We start from the raw sequence: 16,225 nt of genomic DNA, 5'->3' as shown, positions 1-16,225 counted from the left end.
TAAGCGCCACTAATTCTAATATACATCGATACTAAAACGATGTGTTTTCGTTAAGATTTCTACGACGCTTCCCACAATGCGCTGCTATTACTTGCTTTAGCGGCGTTTAAGCATAATCGCCACTAATTATTGTATATATCAATACGAAAACGATGCGTTTTGGTCTTGAGATTTTGTGGCGCATAACCAAAAACGCCGCTACTTATGTCCTTTTACGGCATTTTGATTGAAGCGCCGCTAATGCCAGATATTTAGCGGCGTTTTATTTTTTGCGCCGCTAATGCTCGATTTTTAGCGACATTTTCCATCCAAACGCCACAAAATATGCCGCTAAAAGTCTGTTTTGGTGTAGTGCCAATAATCTGGAAGGTCACTTACGAGTTTTCCTTTTCGGGATGACCATTCAAACAAGGGCAAGCCATCCACCATTCAAACACCTAAGCTTCATTGGAAATATGAAATTGTTGGTCACTAAATACTACATAGGTTCAAATATTCCATGCCATCTATAGGTAGAATAAATGATAGGATCTGTCTTATCACATATATCATTATCCCATCGAAGAAATCCACCCCACGCATTCGTAATGATGGCTTTATGCAAGTCCAACATATTAACATGACCTTACACAAATCCTTCCCTATAAATGCCCCCTGGAATAAGGAAAAAGAGATCTACTCTCCAAGAAATCAAACTTATATTCTTCTAACTTACTTTTAGCCCTTAGCCTTCATATTCCTCTTATCTTCACTCTTTGTAACCTCCGACTCTTCACCCTGACAGGATAAACCAGCCTCCATAGCAACCATCATTCTCTCATTCATATTCCCCCACTCTTTGTAACTTTCGACTGGATAAACCGGCCTCCATAACAACCATCACTCTCTCATCCATATTCCCTCCTCATTGTATAATTGTATCAACAAATATCAACATCATCATATCTAAAACTAAAATTTACTAAAATTGAATTTAACGTCAACTACCTTAATATACCTTACTCAATAATGGTGAGGCCTCCTTTTCTGAAACTTTGTTCATAATAAGAAGAAAAAAGAATTCCTCACTCAACCAACATTTTCTACCTTTTTACAGAATCTCAACTGCTCAACAATAATGTTGGCTAAATTTGACAAATTTGAGATTGTTGTTTCAATTATTACATAAAAAATGTCAAATATATTATTGGTCCCTAACTCTTTACAAATTTAAAATTTAATTTGTTGGCACTATTTTTTTGCTAAAACGGGGTCGACTTGGATTTTGAAAATGAAAACGAAAACGGGAGTCACCACTCATCCTTTTTTATGAGGTGTGATCGGATCACCTCAAAAAGTGGTTGTTTTTTATAAACGATTTAATTTTATTAAAACAACAATTTTGGTCTACGAAATTTAGAAAAATGGGTTCAGGAGTCGGTTACGTACGAGGAAGGATTAGCACCCTCGTAATGCCCAAAATTGGTACCTAGTTGATTAATTAATGTCTTAATGCCGAAAATTAAAAATTTTGAAGAGATTTAAAATATGATCCTTTATTATTATAAAAAAACTTATATAAATCATGTTACTTATGAAGACCCTCTCGTTTTAGAAAGAGAAAACGTCATACCCAATGCGTTAGAGCACGATATTTTACCTCTTTAGAAATGAGTTAATCTAAAAAAAATCGCATAATAAGATATTAATTGTTTAAGTCATGTGAAAAAGTTCCAACCCCAATATGTTAGGGTAATATTAAACATTGAATATTACATTTATGAAAAATACTTGTCTCGAGAAAACAACGTGTCATATCAATGCATTAGGATACGACGTATTGAATTCCCAATAACGAGCTTTTAGTTATGTTTTATATAAAAAAGAGTTGCGATTATTTAGATTCAACGAAGGAAATCGGAACCTAATACATTAGGGCTCGAGTATTATTTTCACTTTAAAATTTTTCTGTTTTTTGACGAATCCGAGTAAAAATAAATGAATGTGAAATAACACTCATCATGATAATGTTAATAATACAAACAAATAAGAAAAGATAAATAAATAAAGTGGCAAATATATAATAAAAAGAAATCAATAATGTATACACGAATAAAAGTAAATAAACCAATAAAAACTAAAGCACTTAAGTAAATAATAACAATAATGAACATGTAAATAAATAAATAAATGAACACCAAATGAAACAATAGTAATGAATAAAATTGTAAAATATATATGTATATACGTATGTTAGAATTATATATGTATAAGTATAAAGATATGTATATAGATATATAGATACATATTATAAAATATAAAATAAGTATACACATATATATATGATAAAATTTGAAATTTTAAAGGTATAAATAAGCAAATAACAGCAATAATAATTAATGATAACAGTATAACATTAAATTTATTACTTAATAAGAAAATAATCAAAATAAAAAGGACTAAATTAAAACTTTAAACAAACTTCGGGGTTTAAATATGAAAATAAACATAAGGAATAATGCAGGGCCGAAGTGAAATGCACTTAAAACGTGAGGGACTTGTGGGGAAATGTTTCCCAGTCCTGAAACGCTGCGTTTCAACCAGGGGCAACACATGGTCTAAGGACCAAATCGAAATAGAAGCAAAATTCGCAAGCCGAAATCAGAAAAAAACAAAAGACCTCATTGAAGCAAACTGCAAAGGTGGAGGGACCAATTGCACAAATAGCCCCCTAGGTGGAAACGCGCGGATCCTTCCCTCAGGGTCGGGTCACCGCGCGGATCAGGGCCAAAACGGTATTGTTTTGGCACCTGACCCTTATCATCAAAATGGCGCCATTTTAAAAGGGTTATTTAAGCTAATTTTTTTTTTAAAATTCATTCCTGTCACTGTTTTTTTCTTTTAAAAAAACAGAACCCTTCTCCCCTTCTTTTTTTAAAAAAACCTTTCCCCTCCTATCTTGTTTAGAGGCCCTACTCTCTTGATCGAAAAAGGCCGAGAAAAGAGGGATCCTTTACTTCCTTTTCAGTCCGATTCCAATACCAAAGGAGGCCTCCGGCGACGACTCTCAAGACTGGTAAGTACTTTCTTTCCCCTCTTTTTCCGTTTTGTTAAAAATGATAGAAAACAAACAACAAAAAGAATATAAAATAAAATAAACAAAAACGCAAGAACAAAAAAGAAAAAGGAACTGGAGTCAACCTTTTTGATCTCTTTTTTATTTCAGTTGTTGTTTTTATTAATCATTTGTATGTTCAGAGAGAAAAAAGTTACATTTGCTTCGACTTTTATAGCCGATTGTGTTATTGCTCTCTACTATTGTTGTCTCTTCTTTTCTTGTTTGCAGGTGTTCGATGGCGGGCTATAAAGGCAGAGGGCATGGGCGGATGGGACGCGATGAATGATGGTGGCAGAAGGGGTCTAGGATGTGGGATACGACATCGAAAACCCTAGGGTTTCTAGCATTCTGTAATGATTCGGGTCATTTGGGCTAATGGGGTTTTGGGCTTATTGGGCTAGTTGTATTGGGCCATTTGGATTAATGTTTGGGTAGGTTTAGTTTGGGTTTGATTAATTTGGTTTTTGGGTTTCTACTTGTTGGGCTGGGGTATTTTAGGTTAATGGGCCCCGGGCAAATTTGGGCTTGTACATAATCTTTATATTTTTAATTTTTTAAGAACATAATCTTTTTATTTTTCAAATTTCAAAACTAAAATTCAATTGTTAATATTCTGATTTGCATGTACCAACCAAGATTGTACAACAGACTATTTCTCAATAAGTTACTAGCTAAATAATGATTGAAAATTATTTGTAGAACTTTTATAAATATATTATGGTAGGGAAGTGGCTAAAATTGTGAATATCTCCTTGCATGCCCCAATCAAGGTTGCAAAACATCTACCTGCAAGTATTTGTTGAGCTGTGTAAACAAGGCAATGATGGCATGCATGTTTTGACAAATTCTCGAAGGTTGCAAGTTAATGAGATAAGGATTCGAGGATTTCCTATATTAATATAATTAAGGTGGTTTAGAATCTGTAAAGAATGCCTGAATTTGTCAATATCTTGATGGCTATTGTGTTCAAATTATTGAACCACTACACCAAATCAAGGTTTTAGCAGCATTTTTAGTGGCGTTTGGACAAAAAACGCCGCTAAAAATTGAGCATTAGCGGTACTTTATGTAAAATGCCGCAAAAGATCGAGCATTAGCAGCGATTTCAGGGAAGCGCCGTTAAAAATGAGCATTAGCGGCATTTGTTGGAAAAATGCCGCAAAAAACCTAAGCCCAACCGCATCGTTTTGTAACCTTTCTGGGCTTTAGCGGCACTTAGCTTTAGTAGCTTTTTTAAAGAAGCGACACTAATGCTCAGAGCTTTAGCGGTGTTTTTGAAGAAGCGCCGCAAATGTTCGAGGTTTTAGCGGCGTTTTTTAAAAAGTGACGCAATTGCTCAGAGCTTTGGTGGCGTCTTTAACGAAGCGCCGCTAATACTCGGGGTTTTAGCGGTGTTTTTAGAAAAGTGCCGCTAATGCTCAGGGTTTTAGCGGCGTTTTTGTAAAAGCGCCACTAATGCTTGTGGTTTTAGCGGCATTTTTTTAAAAGCGCCGCTAATGCTCGTAGTATTAGCGGCGTTTTTTGAAAACTCGCCGCAAAAACATTTTATCTATCTATTTACTTTTTAATTTGTTTGTTTATATTAATTAAAATTCAATTTATTTTTAATTGAATATTTGTTAAAAATGGATAAATTTGAAATAATGGCACGTAGAAATAATTTAAAGTAAAAAACATAGAAAAATATTTGTTAAAAATGAAAAAAATTAAAATACTATTATTTAAAATAATTTTAAAATTTTTTGGGTACATGACTGATTGATTTTTAATTTATATATTAAATAATTTCATATATAATTGTAAAAGATGCGATGGTATTAATTTTAAAATATTTAATTAATTATCATTATATATAGTTTAGGGTTTAATATATATGGTTTAGGGTATATGGTTAATTTAGGATTTAAAGTCGGTTTTGGAGTTACAATTTTAAGGTTTATAGATTATGGAATATTTAGGGATTATGGATTAGGGATTCTAGTTTAAGGGTTGTGATTTAAGGTTTATGGGTTAGGGGCTAGGGTTATGGGTTAGAGGTTAAGAGTTAGGGATTTATAGGGTTTATGGTTTGGTGTTAGGTTATGGTTTATGGTTTGGTGTTAGGTTAGGGTTTAAGGTTTACATTATTTAGTGTGTTTTAATTTATATATTAAATACAGTTTAGGGGTTAGGGGTTAGGGGTTGTGGTTAGGGGTTTAGGGTTTAAGGTTAAGGGTCGGGTTAGAGTATAATATTTTATTTAATTAGTGTTTTTTAATTTATATATATTAAATAAGGTTTAGGGGTTAGTGGTTAATTAGGGGTTTAGGGTTAGAGATTAGAGGTTTAGAGTTAGTGATTTAGTGTTTAAAGATTCGAGGTTGGGTTAGGGTTTAAGGTTTAGGGTAATTAGTATTTTTTAATTTATATATTAAATAAGTTCTTATATAAGTGTAAAAGAGATAATAAAAAATTGTAAAGATTATTAATTTAAAATTGATATGCAATATACACTAATTGAATATAAGAAATTGTAAAATATGTGAGATTTGGCGGCTTTTATAGCAAAAACGCCGCTAATATGCATTAGAATTTTAATTAACGGTGTTGTTTTATTACAATAATTGAATTTATTAGTGGCGTTTCTTCTGTAAACGCCGGAAAAGGTAACATTCGCGGCGTGTAAGCCAAAAAACGCTGCAAATATATATTCAAAATTTTCTAGACGCCATCGTTTCAGTTGAGGAATATAATTTTTATACTGGCGTTTTTCAGGAAAACACCGTAAATATGATTTAAAATATGTCAAACGGTGCCGTTTTCGTAAAGGAATGAAATAATTTTGTGGCGTTTTACTGAAAGCGTCACAAGGATTTTTAACATTTTGCCAATGAGGCGTCGTTTCTGTACTGGAATAAAATCTGATAGTGGCATTTTTTAAGAAAACGCCGCAAAGATTTATTAAATTTTCCCAATGCGGCGCCGTTTCTGTACTGGAAAAAAATTTGATAGTGGCGTTTTGTAAGAAAACGCCGCAATGATTTATTAAATTTTCCCAATGCGGCGCCGTTTCTATACTGGAAAAAAATCTAATAGTGGCGATTTTTAGGAAAACGCCGCAAAAGTGAACTAATTGCTAGCAAAACGTCGTCATTTTGCTTAATGAAATTAATTTTGGGGTATACCCCCGAAGCTCCCAGCCCCTAGCCCCAAATTCATCAACCCCAAATCCCTAATTTTTTTCCTTTCTGCGATTTCTTGCGTCTGAATTTCCAATTGAAACGATTTCAGTGTTTGGGTGTTTTGATTTCTTGCAAAATTACCATTTAAAATCTTCATAGATTCGGTTTCTTGTAACCTCCTTACAGAGAAGACAAACGTCACCAAACGTCACAAAATAACCATCGAAAATCTTCAAAGTTTCAAAGGTTCGATTTTGTTTCGATTCTGCGTATTTAATCATTGGGTTTTCTTGTCTTTCTGAATTTTTGTTTGTTTGTTATTCGTTGATGTTCCTTAAATTAAAAAAATTCTCTTCTCTCTGTATAGGGTTTTCGTTCGTTTCAGTTTTGTTCATCGTCCTAAAGGTACTGTAATGGTTTTTTTTCACTTCAAATTGGGAATGGTTTCATTGGTTAGGAACTGATGTTATGTTGTTTCTGTATAGGGTTTCATTTCATTTCATTGATTTTAGCCAATGTTAATTAGCTTCTGCATAGAAACGTAACACAGACAATTGCGTGTCTACGGTTTGGGTTATATATGTATGTTGCTTAAATTCTTTGTTTTCTGGGTTATAGAAGCGCAACACAGACATTGATTTTAGGCAATGTTAATTAGCTTGTACATAATCTGTTTTCTGTTATGCATTTGTAAAAGAATGGTTGCTTAGATCCTAAATTTAGGCTACTGTCAAATATATATATTTGATGTGAATTTGATATTAGATATTAGATATTTGGCATTGATATTAGATATTAGGCTGTGATTAAATGTTTGCTACTGTCAAATGTTCTTTGATGTGAATTTGATATTACATATTAGATATTTGGTATTGATATTAGATATTATATATGGTTTAGTTAAATGTTTGCTACTGTCACATGGTTGCTACTGTTTTGCATTTTCAGAGTTGTTAAATTTAGTCGTTAAATTTAGGCTACTGTCAAATGTTTGGTTGCTACTGTTCTGCATTTGTAAAAGAATGGTTGCTTAGATCCTAACTTTAGGCTACTGTCAAATGTTTTTTTATGTGAATTTGATATTAGATTTTAGATATTTGGTATTGATATTAGATATTAGGCTGTGATTACATGTTTGCTACTGTCAAATGTTCTTTGATGTGAATTTGATATTAGATATTAGATATTTGGTATTGATATTAGATATTAGGGTTTAGTTAAATGTTTGCTACTGTTCTGCATTTTTAGAGTTGTTAAATTTAGTCGTTAAATTTTGGCTACTATCAAAAGTTTGGTTGCTACGGTCAAATGTATTATTATTTTCAGAGTCTGGTTTGTTCATTTGTGGGGATTGCAGTTGTTTTATGTTCAACTGTGCTAAGGCATACTTCAGTTAAAATGAATCAAATTTAAGATTTTGATTTGAATCTTTATTTAGTTAAATTATATTCTGTTTACTCCTATTTTTTTAAGCTGAAGTTCAGAGGCTAAAAGACTAGATGGCTCAAATGCAAGCGACCACAGTTGAGGTTCAAAGGAAATATGAAGAACTCTAGCTACAACTTAAATCAGAGGCAGCAGCGAGGGAAGCAGAGGCTACAGCGAGAGAAGCAGAGGCTGCAGCGAGGGAAGCAGAGCAGGACAGAAAGTATGATGAACTCCAACAGCAGCTTCAGAATATGATGAAGATGTTTTCAGCAGTCGCAACATCCGTCGTCATAGTTTATTGTATAAATATTTTTATCATTTTAACTTTTAACATTTTTGTAAAAATAATATGAATTATATTTTATTTATTGATATTAATATTATTTTATTCATTTAATTTGAAATATTATATAGATTTATTGCTTTTGGCTGGTTTAGATTTGATTGCTTTTGATTTTTTGCTACAGGAGGGCTGAAAATATGAAAAATTTTATTTTACAAATATCCCAAAATTAGTGGCTTTTTTTTAAAAATGCCGCTAAAGCTTATGTTTCTTTAGAGGCGTTTGTGGGAAAAGTGCCGTTAAAGGTCATGATCTATAGCGGCATTTGTGAAAGAAGAGCCGCTAAAGGTCATGATCTATAGAGGCGTTTGTGGGAAAAGTGCCGTTAAAGGTCATGATCTATAGCGGCATTTGTGAAAGAAGAGCCGCTAAAGGTCATGATCTATAACATTTAGTGGCGTTTTCATTTCTAAAAATGCCGTAAATGTTAGCGATGTTGCCAATAGCATCGTTTTTTGCGACGCTTTTTAGAGCCGCTAAAGGCCTAAAAAAGCACCGCTAAAACTCTATTTTTGTGTAGTGAATGCCCTTGCTCTACAAAGGTCAATGTTTTTATTTCCTAAATACAGAAATAATTATTTAATGACTGAACCACCTTCTCTATCAAACATCTACACTAGTGTCTTCTCTACTTCCTTTTTTCACATCAAATTAATTATTATTTCTCCTCTATAAATCCATGCCACAAATACGTTATTAACTTATATTATTTATAATAATTTTAAAAATTATTGTCGATTGAGTCTTAATTCGATTAATATGGCTATTATTATCAATATAGAAAGATATATGCTGAAGCGCATTATCCTCCTATTTATGGATTGAAGAGGGATTACAGATAATTTTAGACATTATGCTAAGAAAAAGACAGAGTTAAATACAAAATATATTATATTAATTTAAATTTATTGATATAAAAAATAAAAGTTTCTCATTTTTATGTCCAAAATATTGGGATATCTTAGATAATAATATATGACAAAGAAGAAGACATTTTTAAAAAGGAAAATATAAATGGATTAGTTACTGTCTAATACTCCATATTTATACCTAGAAACCAAAGAAGTGAAGACAAGCCGCCCTTGGCTCTTCAACATATGCTTCTTTTTCGAAAAAAAACAAATTAATTAGTGATTTAGAAGATGATTATTTTGAATAAATGCTGATTTACTTTGGAAAAAAATGGACCAATTGCTGACATCATCTATCTATAATAATGTAAACTATGTGGTGGCTGAATTAGGAAGATGCTTTGACAGTGACATAAAAATCCATTGGAGGGGAGAATAAAATTAATTGCATGCAACTTTAATAATAACAATATGGCATAAAGAATTGCAGCCGGAATCTGGTGGGTGTTTTATATTGGTGTAGTTATGTTTTTATACATTTTAAAAATATGCTTATTGTACAAGCCCAATTTTAGCCCGGGCCCATACCAACAAAACCAAAGCCAACCCAAACTGAAACTAACCCACAACCCCAATCAAACCCAACACCCAAGGCACAGCTAACCTAACCCAAACCGAGGCCCAATGCCTAGGCCCAAAAATCAAAGTCAACTTAGGGTTTAAGTTTCTGAAACCCTAAGCGCAGCACCTGCCTCAGACCTTTGGTCTTCTGGCGCCGTACCTCGCATCCCAGACCCTATCTACCACCACCGTTCGTCGTGTCCCATCCTCCCATACCCTCTGCCTTTGTAGCCTGCCACCAAACACCTGCAAACAAGGAAAAAGGGACAACAACAATGATATAGGACAATAACACAATCGGCTATAAAAGCCGAAGCAAATGTAACACTTTTTCTCTTCGGCTAGAAAAATATATACACAAATATTTGAAATAAAAGAGAACAAAAAGGTGATTTTTTTATTTGCTTTTTTCTGTATCCATTTTTCATCCCTTTTTAATATACAAAATAAACAGATTAAAAAGGGGAAAAGAAAGCGTACCTGAACCGCCTGTGGCTCCGTCGACAGAGGACCCTTCGCCTTCGTCGGAATCGGGCTTTAAAGAGGGTCTAAAGCCCTCAGTCCCCCGGTTTGAAGGCCAGGTCTCTGTGTACTGAGAAACAAGGGTCGAAGAGCCCATTTCCTTCACTGTCGGCCTTTGGCCACGACGGCGGTGCGTCGGAAGCCGAAAAGACCTTAATGGCCAGAGAGGGGACCCCCTTTTTTGAGAGAGAGCTTGACTCTCTGTGTTTTTTTTAAAAAAAATGAAAGATAAATGATTTTTTTGTGATTTTTTTTATATATATACGGGGCATAATACGGCGCCGTTTTGAGCCTGGGCATTAGTGGCCAAAACGGTGCCGTTCTGGTGGTTGACCCGTAACCCGGCCCGACAGTACTGAGGATCCGCATGTTTTTGCGCGGAGGGGCAAATTCGCTTCTAGCCCCTCCGATGTTTAATTTTTTTTAATTAGGTTTTGTTTATTCTTAAATTTGCCCCTTTATTTTGTAACTGATTTCAATTTGGTCCTATTATAACGACGCTGTTTTAGAGGAGAAGGGAAAATTTCCCTTCCAGCCCCTCTATGTTATTCGCGCGTTCAATATAACCCCTCCCCTTTGATTTTATTTGCGATTCGACCCCAAGTATTTTTTATTATTCGATTTAGTCTAACTATTTTGTTATCTATTACCATGTTATTTTATATTTGTAGTTTATGCACATACCTATGCATATATGTTATTTTATTTTGTTTTATTTTTTTCTTCATAAATGTAACTATACGCTTGTACTTATGTAATTTTATATATGTATATATACATTTTTATGTTTCTTGTAATCATGCATATACATGTTCTTATATATATATGCAATGTATGTTTTATAATTTATTTTTATGCGCGTAGTTATATGTATATATTCATATTTTTACACACATTTATATATAGGTATATCATATTTCATAATATATATACTTATGTATCTATATCCATACCCCATTTCCATAAATATATACTTATATGTATTTTATATTCTATGTTTTTATATACATATATGACTACGTATATACACATAAATTATGTATGCATATCTATATATATATATCTATACGCTTTTTTTTATAAATATACGTATATAAGAACATACTTTGGTACACCTCTTATAATATATATGTATATGCAAATATATGTGCATTTATATATATATAATATTAAAATGTATGCATATGTGTGTATCTTTTTACATTCACATCATCCTATTCATTCTTGTTGTTTATTTCTTTATTTGTATTCATATTACTTAAAATGAATGCTTTAACTTTATTGTTTGGTATGTCTGCCATGGCGTGCTATATTAGTATGTCTTTTATTTATTTTATTTTATTTTATTTTTTAGCCTTTGCTCGTATTATTTACTCGAGTACTATCGTTGTTGTTACATTATATATTTTTACTCGGATTTATTAAAAAAAAGGAAACGAAAATGAAAATTTCAAAATAAAAGCAATACTCGATATTTGGGATCTTCGAGAAAATTAAGCCCTAACATATTGAGTTTCAATTTTCTTCGTTGAATCTAAATAATCGAGAGTGCTCTTTAAAACAAAAACGTAAATAAAAAGCTCATTATTGAGAATTCAATACTTTGTCTCCTAACGCATTGGATATGACACGTTGTCTTCTCGAGACGAGGATTTTTCTAAAAAAATGCAATATTCAATGTTTAATATTTTGAAAAATTGTACCCTAGCTTATTGGGTTGCAATTTTTCATATGGCTTAAACAATCGAACACCTTTTTAAACTTCATTATACAAGTTTTTAGACAAGCTCATCTTTGAAGAGGAAAAATATCGTGCCCTAACGCATTGGGTGTGACATTTTCTCTTTCTGAAATTAGAGAGTCTTAACGCGTAACTTGATTTATATAAGTTCTCTTTTTTTAAAAAAATTAAGGATCGTATTTTTTTTAAAAAAATTCTTCAAAGTTTTCAATTTTCAATATTAAGACATTAACTAATCAACTAGGTATCAATTTTTGGGCGTTACGAGGGTGCTAATCCTTCCTCGTACGTAACCAACTCCCGAACCCATTTTTCTAAATTTCGTAGGCCAAAACCGTTGTGCTAATAAAATTAAATTACTTATTAAAAACAACCACTTTACGAGGTGATCCGATCACACCTCATCAAAAAGGATTGGTGGCGACTCCCATTTTTGTTTTCATTTTTCAAAACCCAAGTCGACCTCGTTTTCACCAAAAAATGGTTTCAACACTTATATTCTATTTAAATATGTATAAAGTAATACGAGTATTTTAAAAAATGAAAAATTAATTAGAAAATATAGTTTTTTTTATCACGTGTAAATAAAAAAATAAACGTTATTAGATCGATTTGCTTTTTTCAAACTCTCCAATTTCAAAAATAATAAGCTTTATTTACAAAAAAAATATAATATTAAATTTAGTTCTTATTGCTTATTGTTTTTGTCAATTTGACCATTATTTTTTATCTAAATTTAACTCTTAACCTTTAAAAAAAATTGAATTTAACCATTAATATTTCTAAAAGAGTTAAATTGTTGTTCTTTTAACGAAAACATTTATTAAAACGTTATTTTTTAACCTTTTATGAACTTTTTAATAATTTTTTGAATTTAAATATTTTTATTTTTATATTTTTAAATTTATTTGCTGAGACAAATAATGTCATGTCAACATGAAAGTATACGTGGACTACGGTGTGGGTTGTCACACCAATATTGTTTAAAAAATTAATGTTTTAGCCCGTATCTTCGCTAAAAAAATAATTTGACTCTTTTTTGAAAGGTTGAGGATCAAATTTAATTAAAAAAAAGAATAATAGCTAAATTGACAAAAAAATATAAATATTGAAGGTTAAATTTGACATTATATAAATAATAATATGAAGTTGTCTCAATTAAATGTCTTTTATCTATTTAAAGGTTTATAAATAAAAGTTCATTGATTGCACAATAAAAATATTATGGAGGCTATTGTATTAAGAGTTAGATTGTATAGATTGTATTTTGTTCCTTTGCTCAAAAAATGGACAAATTTGTCCTAAGATGTTAAATAAAAAAGTAAACAGGTTTTTTCTCTTAAAACTTTTATTTATTTTACTATTAAAAACTAATTCGTATAAGTTAACATGAGAAATACACGACACATCATATGTAATTATTTAGTTATTCTATCTATTACATCAGTTTTTAACAATAAAAGTAAATAAAAATTTTAACAGAAATGATTTTTTTTTTAATATAACATATAAAAATTTATTTATTTATTTATTTATTAATAAAAATAAAATATAATCTAAGTTGTTTACATTTTTTTTAACCCAAAAGTAGTGGAAATTAAAGTAAAAAAAATCTAAATTCCCCGGTTCGCGGATGAGTGGAAACGAAGCTTTTTCAGAAGTCAAATGATAGACCAAGTCCATGCTACTTTTGTAACCACGGCAATGTGTTGTAATTTCGAAAATTGCACGCTAATGTTTGCCATTTGTTGGACTTTTTTCCCTTTAGAAATTGTTTGGTAGTTTAACCTTCAAATATATATATTTTTAAATTTTCAGAAAGAAAAAAACGCATGTGACATGATTTCGATAATTTTGTCTATTGAATCTTGCGAAGTTAAAATCGTTGAATTGTTATACATAAGATTATTCTTGACAGATTCATTTAAAAAATTGCTGCAAGTTGTTGGTCCAGGAAATCAATAAAAAGTATATGTTATGCAGGTTCTTCTCTTAAACAGTAACACCCAGGAAGCTTTTCAGTCTTTTAACAATGGCTCCTCCTTTTACATCAGTCCATTTTTGGCTGTTTTCGTGCCTAGTGGCTGTGATTTCCATGGCAGAGGCTCAGGAAGCTGAAGAATTCATTTATAACCATGGCTTCCGTGATGCGAAACTACAACTTGATGGGAGTGCCAACATCCGCTCCAATGGTCTATTGCAGCTCACCAATAATTTAAAATGGCTGAAAGGCCATGCTTTCTACCCATCTCCTATAAACTTCAATATTTCTTCGTCTTCAAGTTCATCTGGATCTCTTTCCTTCTCCACGAATTTCGTAATCGCCATCGTTCCTGGATCCAAAGAATCTAGTGGCCATGGACTTGCCTTTGTCATATCAGAATCCACGGATTTTAGCCATGCTGAGGCAGTCCAATATCTGGGACTCGTTAATGAGCAAAACAATGGCAATTCCTCCAACCATTTCTTCGCTGTGGAGTTTGATACCATCCGCAGTATTGACATGGGCGACAAAGATGACAATCATGTAGGAATTGATCTGAATGGCGTGAAATCAAACAAATCCGTTCGGGCAGGATATTTTTCTAATGAAGAAAGGAAGAATACGATTTTGTACCTCAAAAATGGACATCCAATACAGGTTTGGATAGACTACAATGGTGAAGAAGAACTGCTCAACATAACCTTGGCGCCAGATAAAACCCCAAAACCGGACCAGCCTCTCTTGTCGACATCAATCGATCTCTCGGGTATTCTAAAGGATGTCATGTATGTTGGTTTCTCTGCTGCAACTGGTTCAATTCAAAGCACTAGTAGTAGCCATTATATTCTGGGCTGGAGCTTCAATAGAAGCGGAGAAGCACAAGGCCTTGACATATCCAAGCTTCCAAAGCTTCCCAAAAATGGTGGACAAAGAAATACAGTTCGATTGATTTCGATCATTGCAGCTGTTGCTTTGCTGTTAATAATCATTGGAGCAGCATATGTTTACAGGATGACGAAATACAAGGAAGTACATGAAGACTGGGAAAAGGAATATGGACCTCAAAGGTTCTCTTACAAGACACTGTACAAAGCGACCAAAGGTTTCAAAGACAAGCAGCTTCTTGGATCGGGAGGTTTCGGGAAAGTTTATAAAGGTACACTCCCTTATTCCAATGAACAAATTGCAGTAAAGAAAGTATCCCATGAAACAAATCAGGGGATGAAGGAGTTTGTTTCAGAGATTGTTAGCATGGGAAGACTAAGGCATAGGAACTTGGTGCGGCTTCTTGGGTATTGCAGGCGTAAGAAAGAACTCATTTTGGTATATGATCTTATGGAAAATGGCAGCCTTGACAAGTTCCTCTTCGACAATGATAAACCCACCCTTACTTGGTTTCAAAGGTTCCAAATCATCAAAGGGGTGGCATCGGCTCTTCTTTATCTCCATGAAGAATGGGAACAAGTTGTGCTCCATAGAGACGTCAAAGCCAGCAACGTTCTCTTAGATTCCAATCTAAATGGACGGCTCGGAGATTTCGGTCTTGCCAGATTGTACGACCGTGACGGCGATCCACAAACGACTCGCCTCGTAGGAACACTAGGATATATCGATCCGGAACTCACCCGAACGGGAAGGGCTACTAAAGCTACCGATGTGTTTGCTTTCGGGGCTTTTCTTCTTGAAGTTGCTTGTGGGAGGAAGCCATTTAAACCAAATGCACCACCCCGAGACATTTTTCTAGTTGGTTTAGTCAATAGGTGCTGGAAAAGAGATGCCATTGTTGATGTTATCGACCCAAGATTACAAGGCAATTACGTGGTGGAGGAGATTGAGAAGGTTCTGAAACTTGGCCTGCTTTGCTCCAACCCCAAACCAGATTTGAGACCCACCATTAAAGAAGCGGTGAGCTATCTGGAAGGCACTGCCAGTTTGCCTGATATACCACTAGACAATGCCCTAAATAATCCATCTTCTATCCTTCAAACCTTACCATTATCTCCTCACAGCACTGCTATTAACGTATCTTTAGCAAGTAACGTAGCCTCAGATTGTATAGTTTCGTTTTCTTCATCAGTTGGGACGGATCTTTCCGTGAATTCCTTGTCGAGTACAGATACAATTCTTCATATAGGTCGCTGATGGTTTTAATAGAAATTTGTTCCTTCTGTCTTTTTTTTTTTGGATTATAAATATTTTGAGAGAACAAAATGAAATTTTCACTGTATTAACTGAAAATTTTAGTAACTGCTTGAAAAATGAAAAGAAACATTATAGAAAATTGCCCTCTAATCTGTTAGTAATCCAAAATCCGTAACACTTCAGTTAAATTCAACTATATGATCTTATTGAACAAAAATAAAATTAATTATGTGATCTTAATGTTCCATAAAACCTATCCTCAATGTGTTTGAAGTCCTTGGATTTCCTAATTTTCTTGATTAAGTAACAATAATTACAAAGGTTTGAATACAATA

The 16,225-nt window shown here is 33.0% G+C and overlaps 1 protein-coding gene and 1 long non-coding RNA gene across 4 annotated transcripts; both read left to right on the top strand.

Annotated features, from left to right (window-relative positions):
* Positions 1-6,268: 6,268 nt before the first annotated feature.
* LOC121222489 (uncharacterized) lies at positions 6,269-8,067 on the top strand. 3 transcript variants are annotated; one of them, XR_005919796.1, is made up of 3 exons: positions 6,269-6,504; positions 6,626-6,663; positions 7,743-8,067. It is a non-coding gene; the product is annotated as an uncharacterized lncRNA (long non-coding RNA). The 3 variants fall into 3 exon arrangements; XR_005919795.1 differs by having other exon boundaries at positions 7,738-8,067; XR_005919797.1 differs by having other exon boundaries at positions 7,732-8,067.
* A 5,646-nt stretch (positions 8,068-13,713) lies between these two features.
* On the top strand, positions 13,714-15,905 carry LOC107915951 (L-type lectin-domain containing receptor kinase SIT2). Its single transcript, XM_016845130.2, has one exon. It carries the CDS (start codon positions 13,797-13,799, stop codon positions 15,888-15,890), a length of 2,094 nt encoding a protein of 697 aa, XP_016700619.2. The 5' UTR covers positions 13,714-13,796; the 3' UTR covers positions 15,891-15,905.
* The last annotated feature ends 320 nt before the right edge of the window (positions 15,906-16,225 follow it).

Source organism: Gossypium hirsutum, chromosome D10 (genome assembly GCF_007990345.1).
Source record: "Gossypium hirsutum isolate 1008001.06 chromosome D10, Gossypium_hirsutum_v2.1, whole genome shotgun sequence".
NCBI lineage: Eukaryota > Viridiplantae > Streptophyta > Magnoliopsida > Malvales > Malvaceae > Gossypium > Gossypium hirsutum.
Note: the sequence above shows the minus strand (reverse complement) of the source record. Positions and strands in the feature narration are given on the sequence as shown.

Bases quoted from the DNA above. Each gene is read 5' to 3' on its own strand.
- LOC107915951 (XM_016845130.2), top strand. From the start codon at position 13,797: ATGGCTCCTCCTTTTACATCAGTCCATTTTTGGCTGTTTTCGTGCCTA.